The sequence below is a fragment of the Plecotus auritus genome (genome assembly GCF_963455305.1).
Source record: "Plecotus auritus genome assembly, chromosome: 1".
Lineage (NCBI taxonomy): Eukaryota > Metazoa > Chordata > Mammalia > Chiroptera > Vespertilionidae > Plecotus > Plecotus auritus.
In genome coordinates, this window is record NC_137770.1 from 58,887,283 (window position 1) to 58,900,368 (window position 13,086).

At 34.8% G+C, this 13,086-nt stretch overlaps 1 protein-coding gene across 2 annotated transcripts in view; it reads left to right on the top strand.

Annotated features, from left to right (window-relative positions):
• NEDD4 (NEDD4 E3 ubiquitin protein ligase) overlaps positions 1–13,086 on the top strand; it is a 136,264-nt gene that overhangs the window by 82,148 nt on the left and 41,030 nt on the right. For both annotated transcript variants that reach the window (XM_080687249.1, XM_080687248.1), the window contains 3 exons: positions 8,167–8,217; positions 9,804–9,865; positions 12,281–12,383. In XM_080687249.1, coding sequence (XP_080543375.1) covers positions 8,167–8,217; positions 9,804–9,865; positions 12,281–12,383 — 216 coding nt within the window. The remainder of the gene's footprint in view (positions 1–8,166; positions 8,218–9,803; positions 9,866–12,280; positions 12,384–13,086) is intronic.

Here is a 13,086-nt window from a genome sequence, read left to right on the forward strand (position 1 = left end):
CAGTTAAAGCTACCAGGCAGGCTGGCCAGCTGAGCAAATCACAAGGTTGGGACGCTGAATGTTTGTTTTAAGGAAAGACATCCGGTTTCCATAGCACTATGATTTTATAGCATAGATCAGATTATACTGTTTATTTAGCTAACACCATTTTCCCCTCAACCTATTGAAAAGATTGAATCAATAAATCTTGAACTCATAAAAAAATGTTTAAAATAAGCATGTCACAGCATAGAGTGAGTCTGTATGTGAGAAGGAAGGTAGAAGCTATGCCAATGAAATTTTACTTAATAAGATTTGTATACATTAGAAAAAAGCTAAATTTAGAATAGTTTTCGCAATCCTCTTTTCTATTTATAATGTCAAGGATGTAGTATGAAACCATGTAATGTGGATTTTGAGAGGATGTTCATGAAAATAATAGTTTTTATAAAATTTTGGAAGCAGAAAATATGTGATTCCTTCTTTTTAAAAATACTATAAATGGGTCCATTCATATAAGTTCTGCTTATTTATCCTTTGTCAAAATATTGACTTTCCAAATGTTCAAATCAAGAAAACGTTTAACCTCTTAACTCATAAATAGTTTAAATTCTACTTTACACAAATAGGTTTTCAGATAATTTTACTTTTAGTATCCCAGCTTTGAGCTTTTAACCCTACTTAGTCTTTTATGATCTCTGAAATATCTCTTGACTTAATTTAAGTAGTATGATTAACAATGGCTTGAACATATTTATAGCTATACATTTATTTTGTTTCTTTTTTACTGCTTGTCCCAATTTATTTTCTTAGACTAGTGATCTATGACATTTGCACTGAGAGAATTTGAATACAGTTGTGTGAAGACAGTAGTTATTGATACTGAGTAAGATATTAATTCAAATATAGACTTCTTGATCTTGAATCTTTGATCTTGATTTTATCTTTGAAAACTTGCTTTTGGGCTTACTCAGGACACTATTTCCTTCTGTAACACCCAGTCAGTCAGTCAGTCATTGAGATCTGTTTCCATTTCAGATGAGTTCAGATGAGTTCATTGTAGATTTTATTATTATACAGAATAAAAGTTATCTTGGGTATAAATGCAAAATGATAAATATAAGTTCATTCATTGAGGCATTGTTTGTAATAGCAAAAGTTTAGAAGCAGCCTAAATGTCTATCCATAGGGAGGGAATTAGTTAAATAAATGTTGGCATTCCTTACAGTGGCAAACTATTCAACCACCAGTGAGGTAAAGCATCTTTGTGGACTGATATGGGACAAGGTCCTAGAGCTATTGTTAAAAGGGGAAAATATAAGATGTATAACAGTATGTCAAAGAAATATCTGAAGGGATGTCCAAACTAAAAAAATTGACTACTATTGCCTTTTGGAAGGACATCGGGTGAATTAGATAGCTGGAGGCTAGAAACCCTTTTTTTTTCTTTTCAATTTTGTACTCAGTATAACCTATGTTTTAAAATTACTTTTAAAAATCATCCTGATTAGAAAAGTGCTGATAGGTAAGTCTGAAAACTTAAACTATACTATATTTAACACTCATGAATAAAATGCATTTTTACTGATTAAAATGAAAAGTGGGATATTACAGCAGAAAACTTGGGCAAGGTTGTTTGGCTCTGGTTATGAGGAAGTGATTCTTCCTTTAATATTTTACTTTTTACTCTAGATTTATCCTGGGAAATTATTTGTAACTCCAGATTTAATGGAAACTCTTTTGAAAGCCAAATATTCTTCAAAGCTATGAAACTTGAACTTATCTGTTTTGAAATTCTGATTTTTTGTAATAAAGCACAGTCTTCAGTCATTATTCAGCCTTATCAAAATTAGTAACTATTTGTCCTCCTAAACTTAGAGTCATCTGTAGTTTTAATTGAAGTTTTGCAAAACAAGTTGGTTGGATTTTTCTCTTTTCATATTCTAAAAATTGTTTTAAGAAACTGAAATTATCTTTAAAATATTTTTTAAAAAGTATTGTTTACTGACTGAACTGCCTACTACAGTTTAAAATTGCCTGCTGTTCTGAATTATTTTGTAAATTTTCAAGCATTCTTAAATTAGTTATATTTTACTAAATGCAAATTTGCTTTATGAAGTAAGTGGCATGCAGTTCGAATATAAGAAATAACTCTGGCAAAGAAATGCTTGATATTCAGAATTTGGAACAATTGGTTGGCTAGGGAAAAATTAATGAGCATCACAGACTGACTTGCTTTCACAGGAATGAATTTAAAACTATTGCTGTTTGGTTTTGTTGTTTTTTTTTTTGTACATGGAAAAAGAACTTCTAATTATTGTCCATATTTATAGCAACCATATGTCCCAGACTTTGCAGGATAGTTCCTCGTTTCACATTCTCCATCTCCTTGGAATAAGCATATTGATTTCTAGCTTGGAAAGTGTGTTCATTCTTCTAATAGAAAGATAGTTCTTTGGAATCATTTCACTTTAAGTAGAAGTTAAGAAACTCCTTTCAGATCACTTGTTTCAAAGAAGGAAGATGTAAAGAAGATGTGTTACAAGACATTTTGAAAATACGTCTTTATATACCCGAGTGACTTGAGACATGGAAATTTTCATTATGTGGGATTCTTGTTCTGTGCTTTTGTTCACAGAATGCAATCAATGAACAAGGAGTATGGAGCAACAACATATGGGATGAAATGTTTTCTTTCTGTCCTGCAGTGCCCAGGCAATGAAGACTGAATACTGAGGGAAGATGTATAAGCTGAGTTTTTAAGAAATAAGGAACACAATAAACACATGAAGTGATATTCAATATAATTGGCCATCGTGGAAATGCAAACAAAGCCACAATGAGATACCACTTCACATCCACTAGGAGGGCTATTATACAAAATATAGGCGGTAATTAATGTTGGCAAAGATATGGAGAAATCGAAACACTCTTACAGTGCTAGTGGGGATATAAAATGACTCTCTTTAGAGAGTCTGGCAGTTCTGTGAAAGGTTAAACAGCAATTCCACTCCTAAGTATATACTCAAGAGAAATGAAAATATATGTTAATACAAAAACTTGTACTCCAATGTTCATAGCAGCATCTATCTTATAAAAGGCTAAGTGACCGTTCGACCAGCTGGTAGCTATGACGCGCAATGACCACCAGGGGGCAGATGCTCAATGTAGGAGCTGCCGAGCTGTGGTCACTTGGCAGCTAAGGTTCTTGGGTGACCCACCCAGAACCAGAGAGGAGGGGGCCTAATTCTGGGGTGCGTCACCCAAGAACTGCCCTCTCGCAATCCAGGGCCCCTCAGGGATGTTGGAGAGCTGGTTTCGGCCTGATCCCTGCAGGCCAGGCCAAGGGACCCCACCTGCCGGAGGGACCCGCTCACTCCGCAGATGCCCTTTGAGCTGCGGCGCTGCCGCAGGTGTGGCTGGCTGGGGGGAGGGGACTGCGGGAGGTTGGCTCCAGGGTGTGTCCGGCCCTTCTCGCCCAGTCCTGCCCCACTGGCCACCTTCTAATTAATTTCCTTTCAATGTGCACAAATCTGTGCACCGGGGCACTAGTTATTTATAATAGCCAAAACATGGAACACTCAGCTGATAAATGGATAAATAAATGTGGTATATCCATGTAATATTCAGCAATAAAAGAAAGGGATGAAGTACTGATACTTGCTACAACATGAATGAACCTTGAAAGCATTATGGTACATGAAAGAAATCAGGCATAAAGGACTACTACTCATTTTATGACTCCATTTATTTATTTATATTATTTTTTAAAGCTTTTTTTATTGATTTCAGAGAGAAAGGGAGAGGAAGAGAGAGAGAGAGAAACATCAATGATGAGAGAGAATCATTGATTGTCTGCCTCCTGCATGCCCCCTATGGGGATTGAGCCCACAACCTGGGCATGTGCCCTTGACCAAAATCAAACCCAGGACCCTTCAGTCTGCAGACCACTGCTCTATCCACTGAGCCAAACCAGTGAGGGCTATGACTCTATTTATATAAAATGTCCAGAATAGGCAAACCCATAGATATGGAAAGTAAATTGGTGGTTGCCTAGGCCAGGAAAGAGGGAGGAAATGGGTATGGGTTTTCTTTTTGGGGTGATAAAAATGTTCTAAAATTATACATTTTGAGGAGGTGAATTGTATAGGATGTGAATTATATCTCAATATTTCAAAAAGGTGGAGAAGGAGTCTTTTGTTACTGGTTGAGACAGTTTGTTTCATATCTTCTTTATCAGTGGTTCACAAAGACAGTTTATCACCCCAAAACAAATGCCAGGAGACATTTTTGGTTGTCTCAACTGGAGGAGGAGTGGTACTAGCATCTAGTGGGTAGAGTTCAGGGATGTTGTTAAATATCCTTCAATACATAGGACAGCCCTCACACACAAAAATTATCTGGCTAAAATTGTCAGTAGTGGCCAAGTTGAGAAATCTTGTTCTATAACTGCATTACTCAAGTGATAATTTACCACAGTCATGTCTTTTAAGCAGTGCAAGGTCATGGATAATCAGAGAGGCATTCATTACATTCACTTTACTAAGGGCAAGGCTATTCAATAAGAGTGAATCCAAAAGAAAGGGTTTTATTTTTTTTCTGGTTATGCCTAAACCTGTTAGATAATTCAGTTAACCAAAATATTTTATTCCTCAGTCATCCTGGTTGAGATTTTGCTATATTTTGTTATACTAGTATTTTACTTTCTTACTTAAAGATTCTTAAAGGTCAAGTTTATGGAGTGTAACATCTACTTGTGATAAATACAGGAATAAAAAAAACATGCCATACAACAGCCTTAAAGGTATAATTAAAAGTTAACTTTGTCATTTCAAAAATTATTGTCATCTCTTGTTCTGGAATAGGAATATGGCCCTAAGCTAATCTAGTATGTTAGTCTTAAATGTCCAGCTATGCTCCTTTTATTATATGTACCTGTTTGAAATTCCCATAGACTGGTCCAGAGGAAAAGGAGCAGGGAGTTCATTATAGAATCCTTCATTTCAAATGTAACAGCTAACACTTACTGAATGCTTACTATATGCTGGGTTTTATGTAGGGCATTTTATTTTATTTTTTAATATATTTTTATTGATTTCAGAAAGGAAGGGAGAAATAGAAACATCAATGATGAGAATCATTGATTTGCTGCATCCTGCTTGCCCCTTATTGGAGATCGAGCCCACAATCCCAGCATGTGCCCTGACCAGGAATTGAACTGTCACCTCCTGGTTCATAGATCAATGCTCAGCCACAGAGCCACACTGGCTGGGCATATGCAGAGTACTTTACATATATTATCTCATTTAATTATAACAAAACCCTGTTAGGTAGATATGATTATTCCTATTCTTCTAGAAGTATCTCTCTTATTGTTGTTCTGTGGTCTTATACTACGGTACTGTTATTCTGAGAGTTCTCTTCTCCATCATTCTCTGCTTCTCTCCTGCTTTGAATCTCCTATACCTGCCCTTACTATGGTGAACTCCCTCATTTTGGTGAAGTATATCCTCCATTACATTCCTAAGAAAACCAGTGTCTGAATATGTCATTATTGTACCTTTATAATTGAAAAAGATAGTTTGTCTGGGTATAGAATTCTATGTAGGAAATATTTTTCTCTCATAATTTTGGAGGTATTATGTCTCTTGTCTTTCAGTTTTGGGTATGATCTGTTTTGTGATTCCCAAAACACTTAGAATTGCTTTATCTCTGTTGCTCTGAAATGTCACAATGATGTATCTCGCTGTGGGTCTTTTTTTTTTTTTTTTTTTCATGCAATTTGCCTAATACTCAATGGGGCCTTTCACTCTCAAAATTCAATTCCTTGAGTTCAAGGAAAGTTTCTAAAAATGGTTACTTGATAATTTCCTCACTTTCCTTTTTTCTTATTCTGGAATGCCTATTATTTAGATGCTGCCTTTTAAAATGTATCATGTAGTTTTCTTATTGGGAATTTCTCCTTCTAGAAATTTTAGAAATTTTGTGTTTAGCTTTCTGAGAAATATTTTAATTTTGTCTTCCAACTCTATCTTAAACTTTTCATTTAAGTTATATTTTTAATTTCTAAGAGCTCTTTCTTGTTTTCTGCTTCTTTTTTATAGCCTCCTACTCTGGTTGGCAGATTTTTCAACTCTTATCTCTGAGAATATTAATATAGTTTTTCTGAAGCATTTCTCCTACAGCCTGATTTAATTCTTATTCATCTTACTCCCTTCTTTCTGTTTGCCTTTTGGATTAGGTCTCTGTTTTTTAAGTTACAGAATTTCCTTAAATATTTATCCTTAACTGTTTAGTGTTTGTTTCTTTCTGACATGATATACTAAGAAAAGCCCAAATACCATTTATATAGTATTCTTGCCCCCAAAATGTATAACCTAAATTCAACCATGAAGAAACATTAGACAAACCCAAATTGAGGGACATTCTGTAATTAGCCAGTACTCTTAAAAAATGTCAAGATTGTGAAATACAAAGACTGAGGTACTTTTCAGATTAAAAGAAACTAAGGAGACATGGCAAATAAATGCAATGTGTAATCCTGAATTGGACCCTGGATCAAAATTAGTGGGGCATTTAGCAAAATTAGAGTGAGTTCTGTAGATTAACTAATAGTATTCTTGGTTTGGTCATTGTGCTATCTACACTAATAAAAAAGAAAGATGCAAATTGACAATACCTCTATGACGCCCACAAGCCAATCAGGAGTGAGTATGCAAATTAACCAAAAATGGCAGGTTAATTTGCATATGCAGGCATGGAGCGAAAACTGAAGGCTCTGCCTGAGCGAAGACTGAAGACTGAAGGCTCCGCCTGTGGCTGGAGCCAAGCCTGAAGGCTGAAGGCTTAGCTCTACTGAAGGCTGAAGGCTTGGCTCTGCTGTGGCCAGAGCCAAGCCTGGAGGCTGAAGACTTGGCTCCTCTGCGGCCCAGGTCCTGGGTGCCGGAGGAAAACCGGTGCCAGCAGCCAGGGGAAGGAAGGCCTATTGCACAAATCTTCTTGCAGTGGGCCTCTAGTAGTTATATAAGATGTTAACAATTTAGGAAGATGACTGCTTTTTTTCAAGTGTTTTTCTGTCCTATTTCCCCTCTCTCTAGACTGTTTGAAGTTTTTTGCAAGTGCTTTTTATTTTTCATATTATATAAACTCTATGGATATGTCTTCAAGTTAACATAAGTTTTCTCCTGTCATTTTCAATCATATGTTAAGCCCACCCACTGATCTTTAATTCAGATACATCTTTTATTTCTAAAATATACATTTGATTCATTTTTAGAATTTCACTGCTGAGATTCCCCATCCATTCATTAATTATGATATTTTCCTTTTAAGTCCTTAAACATTTGTATAATAGCTTTAATTTCCCTGTCTGCTAATTCCTAGATTTGGCTCATCTTGTGGTTGGTTTCTATTAATTATATTTTCTTTGATACTGGATTATATTCCTTTGTATATTTAGTAATTTTTATTGTATACTGGACAGTGTGTGGTACAGGATGGAGACCATGAACTTTGTTATCTTTCCCTGAAGGGTATTGATTTTTGTTCTAGCAAGTTGTTAACAGGACTCCAAATGCTATCTCTCGTCAGGTCAACATCAACTGAAATCTATGCTCAATCCTCTCAGCCTTCCAGCTGTTGCCTTTCACATATGCAATTCAAGAATCAGCTAGGAATTTGGGTAGAGTTTATATATAGATCTGGAGGGACTCTTATGGCTTATTTCTTTCAGGGATTGTCCCCCTCACTTTCCAGTTATACTATTAACCTCAAACTAGGTCTTCAAACAAGTAAGACTTTGGATTTCTGATTAAGTTCTAATCACTTCACCATATGAACTATGGAGTACTACCAGGTGGAAAGCCATTTAAATATGAATCCAACCCAGTATAGTTCTTTCAAGATTGACTCCTCTCCAGTTTCTGCCTGCTTTTGTCAATCTATGGTGCTTTCAAATAGTTATTTTCAGACTACATAATTATTATCTGCAAAAGGATCAATCTAATATACTCTAGTCTGCCATTACCAGAAATTATACCATATTACTTTTTATTTTCTATTGATATTATATAGGATTGAATAAAAAAACCTTTTACAATTTTTTGGTGAATCATGGCAGTAGCTCATCAAAATTTTATAAAAGGATTAAGCATATTACTAATCTTATTTTTTCTTTTTCTCTTGTAGACAAGAGATGATTTTCTAGGTCAAGTGGATGTTCCTCTTTACCCATTACCGGTTAGTATAAATGTTCGTGATTTTACTTTTTATGTTTATTGTTTTTCTTTTAATAAATACACAATGTAATTAATATAAATATTTGATTTCTAAAATATATACTGATATAATTTCTTGAGTATATTATTTTCTGAAAACATATCTCAATTTTCTGTTTTAATTTTATCTTACATGAACCCCAGTAAGAAACAAAGCCATTGAAGTTTGTTGACATGAAAACATTGTTTGAGGAAGATCAATTTGAAAATATTCTATTAAATAACTTAGAATGGGGAGATAGGTTATAACAATATAGACATGAAATCTGGACCAAGCATATAACAATGGAGGAAAACAGATTCAGGAAACATTTTATAATATTTAAACTATATTGGACCAAGTTTCTGACAGGGGGGTTAAAAATGAATAAAAAATACAAATAATACACGTTGAACTTGGGTGATAAGGGTGGTATCTCAAATAGAAAAGTTAGGAGGAAAAGCCCTTTTTCTAAAAATATATATATATATTTTATTGATATTTTACAGAGAGGAAGGGAGAGGGATAGAGAGCTAGAAACATCGATGAGAGAGAAACATCGATCAGCTGCCTCCTGCACACCTCCCACTGGGGATGTGCCCGCAACCAAGGTACATGCCCTTGACCGGAATCGAACCCTGGACCCTTCAGTCCGCAGGCCGACACTCTACCCACTGAGCCAAACCGGTTTCGGCGGAAAAGCCTTTTTGTTTTGAAATATGATAGATATATTTATTTTTTACCATAGTGAATTTCAATAGAAAACAAGAAAAATGAAAATTTAAAAGTGGGCAGCTGACAGAGATGTGAAAATAAATTGTGTAGGGAAAAGGAGCTAGAAGAATTGAGAGAAATCAATGTCGAGGTAACAGCAGAATCTCTGAGAATGACTGGCTATCCAAATAAGAGAGCTGAAAGCACTGAAGGCAAACATTGAACCTTAGCCTGGGGCTGTCAGAGGAGAAGGAGAAAACAGACAAGGAGAGAGAGCAAAGAACCAAGTAAAATAATGTCATGAGAACTCAAGAGTTCCATGACTGCATGTGTAGTTAACAATGCAAAATGCAACAGGGATAAAGGATAATAAAAAAGGCTGCTGAACTTGATAAGAAAGAGAAGTAATACTTCTTTACTATACCAGTCTTTTGAGATATTTTTGGCTTTCTCCCGCCTTCAGATTACAAGCTTTTAATAATACATTGAATTCAGTCTTATTTTCCACGCCGTTTACTTTTTCATTCTCCTAGAATTGTCGCTCTGCTCTAACCAGGCCAACTTTCTGACATGGCATATTCCACTAACCACCCTACTGTTTTTTCACTTCCTACCCTATTTTTGGCTCCACAACACACCTGTTCAGCTAGTTTTAGACTGAGTTGTGATGCCGGTTGCAATTCCTATGGTGCAGAAAAGTGAAAGCACTATTGATTGTAACCATTTCATCTAAAGCTACTTTTTTCCCTCAGTTCTAACTTAAGTTATGCCTAAGTCATAGTTCATGAATAGTCTTGAAAAGTACATATTTTGGTGTTCTAGATACTTCTTGAAAACCCACTGTTTTATTCTAGACAGAAAATCCAAGAATGGAGAGACCCTATACATTTAAGGATTTTGTTCTTCACCCAAGAAGGTCAGTAACTATAAGATAATAACATATTAAGTTTTTAAAGAATTTCTTCATTATACTTATAACCACTTTGAAAATTCAAAGTTTAAACCTTTGTAAATAAGCTACTTCTAAACATTTTATTATTTTTCAAAAGTTTTATTGTTATATCTGATTACAGAGTAATATATGCATAATACAGAAGTTATATATATTATGTAATATATATTATGTAATATACACATAATACAGAAACGTGATCACACCCCTTTGGGAAAGATTTGTCCCCCTAATACTTATCAGACTAAAAGGCTAAAATTTGTCATTTTATATTGATTTTATATCGTAAAGTGTACGTAATTTTGTCACACTATGATTTAAAAAATCACAAACATCAGTCTATCTAAAACTAATATCCGACTTGACATGCACAAAACTAATTTCAGAAAAACCTAACTACATTTTGCATACATTACTATTAATAAAAAAGGGTAGTTCATAAAACTTAAATATTTAGATAAAATAACATGAGTAAAGACTGGAATCTAAAACCCATAATTGCATTTTCCTAAACTAAATTACTTGATTTTTATCAAAATGCTGAAGTTTAAGCTCCTTTTGATCCTCTGTACCACATAGTCAAGTCAAGTCTCATCAGAACACGAGTCAGGACTGAACTGTCAGAAAGGTCAAAGTAAAGCAGAGAAAGGACATCTGTGAAAACAGTGTGTGCCTTGTTTTTAAAACTAGAAAATACTTTTGAAAAGCATACAATGGGAACTTAGCAAATTTTTTTTCACTTAAAAATTATTTTTAAAAATTACTCTTTGCAATATAAATATTAAGGAAAAAGGGACAGTGCTCTCTGGTTATTAATATTTACTTTCTCTAAGAGAAGTCACATATTTAAATTCTATAAAAGTCTTGGAATACAAATCTCTTTTCTTCCTTTAATTTTAGACTGATTATGACATCTGCACACCAAGTATAACTAAATAAATATTTCTTCTCGTATTTGATTGTCCTAGTAGCCTGCTTTTCAGTTTGTCAAATGCTTTCTAATATCCTTATCTTTGAAAACTATAACAGTTTACATCTTCTGTCTGCACTGGATATTATTGCAAGTGCAGAGAGAACTTTATTCAGATAGAAAACCAACTTTATTCAGATAGAAAACGAATTATATCCCCAGATTTTTTTTAAGCCCCATTAAGTCTAAACCCACAGACTTATTATCTAGATGGAAAGATATGAAACCTATCATTGCAGAGAAACTCTTCTATTTAACATTGTCAGGGCAAGATTTCTGTATCTGTCTTTTATATCAATAAGTCAGTGTTTTCAGCCCCTTAAATATGGTGACAGGCCACCATTAGTGGCCTTGGAAATAGGCATCAGGGATTTTATTGACCACTCAGGAAAGGCCCACTTATCAAGTCCATGAGAACTATACACAGAGGAACAACTAAAAAGATTAAGGGGTCACTGGAGAGGCGTATTTCTTGAAGACAGAATAAAAGAATTAGAACTCTTGTATAGAAAGACAAAGGCTAATTGGTTACATAACTGATATCTATAAAAATCCCCCCAAAAAATCTATATAGAAAGGTGGGACAAGCAAAGATTTCTTAAGTAAATAGGATGTTACAATTGATGGGGGCAATAAGTCTTAAGTTAGAAGCTTAAGGAAGACAGGTTTAAAAAAATTTAAATATTAATACAGTGGGTAGCAACCTTTAGGTTAGATAACTCATTATTCAAAGAGGTGATAACAATATGAAAACAGATTGGGTAAATTAGTGTATGGCAGATTCAAATAGCTGTCCAAGAAAGACATATTGTAGGTTTCAGATGGTCATCAGGCTTTGCTCTTCCCTCTCCCATCATCTTATACGATGTGGTAGATGAGTATCTCGAAAGCACATCTCTGGGGATGCCTTTCCCCATCTCCAGAATTCTGTGGCTTCACAGAGTAGGCAAAATAAAATCTCAAGTTTGCTTTTTTCACCTGGACCTCATCATCTAGGCCATCACCACCTCCTTTATGTACCCTGTAATCCAGCCAAACTCAACTACAGCCATTCCCTTAATTGCACCCTGGGTTTCCCATCTGTTTCCTTGTTTTTGCTCTTTTATTCACTCAGATGCCTTTCCCTTCACTGCCACAAATCAAAACCTTCCCCAACTCAGATGCCAACTTGTCTTTCAAACTCTCTCTGATCTTTAGCTTAAACTTCCTGAGTATCTTATTTATCTCATGACAGTTACTTATATATGTATGTTCCTTTTGTTCCACCATGTATTTTCCTGGATACCTTCTGCACTGGAACTTGTCTTTGAGTCTCCTCTAGTAGCTAGTGGGTGTTCAATAAACTCTTAGTAAATGAATGTTTTTCTCTTAGTGTTAAAGTTTTTGAATAATTATTATCTTTTCTACAGTCATAAATCAAGAGTTAAAGGTTATCTGAGATTAAAAATGACTTATTTACCTAAAACCAGTGGCTCAGAAGAAGATAACGAAGAACAGGCTGAGGAATTAGAGGTGAGATTTTATAAATATTTGGTTAAACTAAAAATGAATACCTAATTCCTTATTTTAGTATTCTGTGAAGAAAAAAATAACTTTATACAATGTGTGATATAAATTATTTACCTGGGTATTTATTTATTTTAGCCCACCATGTATTTCTTTCTTTTAAGAGTATTTCTATAGAATGAATGGCCATTATAAATGGAATTTTTAAAGGTTAAAGAATAGAGAATACAGTGCTTATAAATGAAAGCATTTATCATAATTAAATCATTAACTGTTTCTAGTTTTTCGGTTTTCTAAACCATGTCATTTTCCACTTCATTAAAAAAAAAACTTTGTAAGTTAAATACATGGAAATTTGAGGAAACTCTACTAATTAGGAACTTTTTAATGAAATGTAATTTCTTTTCCTAACATGGTTGGGGAGGGGACTCAGAGGAAAGGAGGGAAATGAGAAAGAGAGGAGAGAATTCAAGTGATCTACTAGGCCACATTTATTTGGGGCAAATAGAATTTAACAATTTTCATGGATGACAGAATAAGAGGAAGTCCAAGTCAAGTATTTAGGCAGAACTACATACACCTGAGGTGCGTGAAGAAGAAGCCAGCCCAGCCGATGTGGCTCAGTGGTTGAGTGTCCACCCATGAACCAGGAGGTCACTATTCAATTCTCGGTCAGGGAACATGCCTGGGTTACAGGCTCGATCCCCAC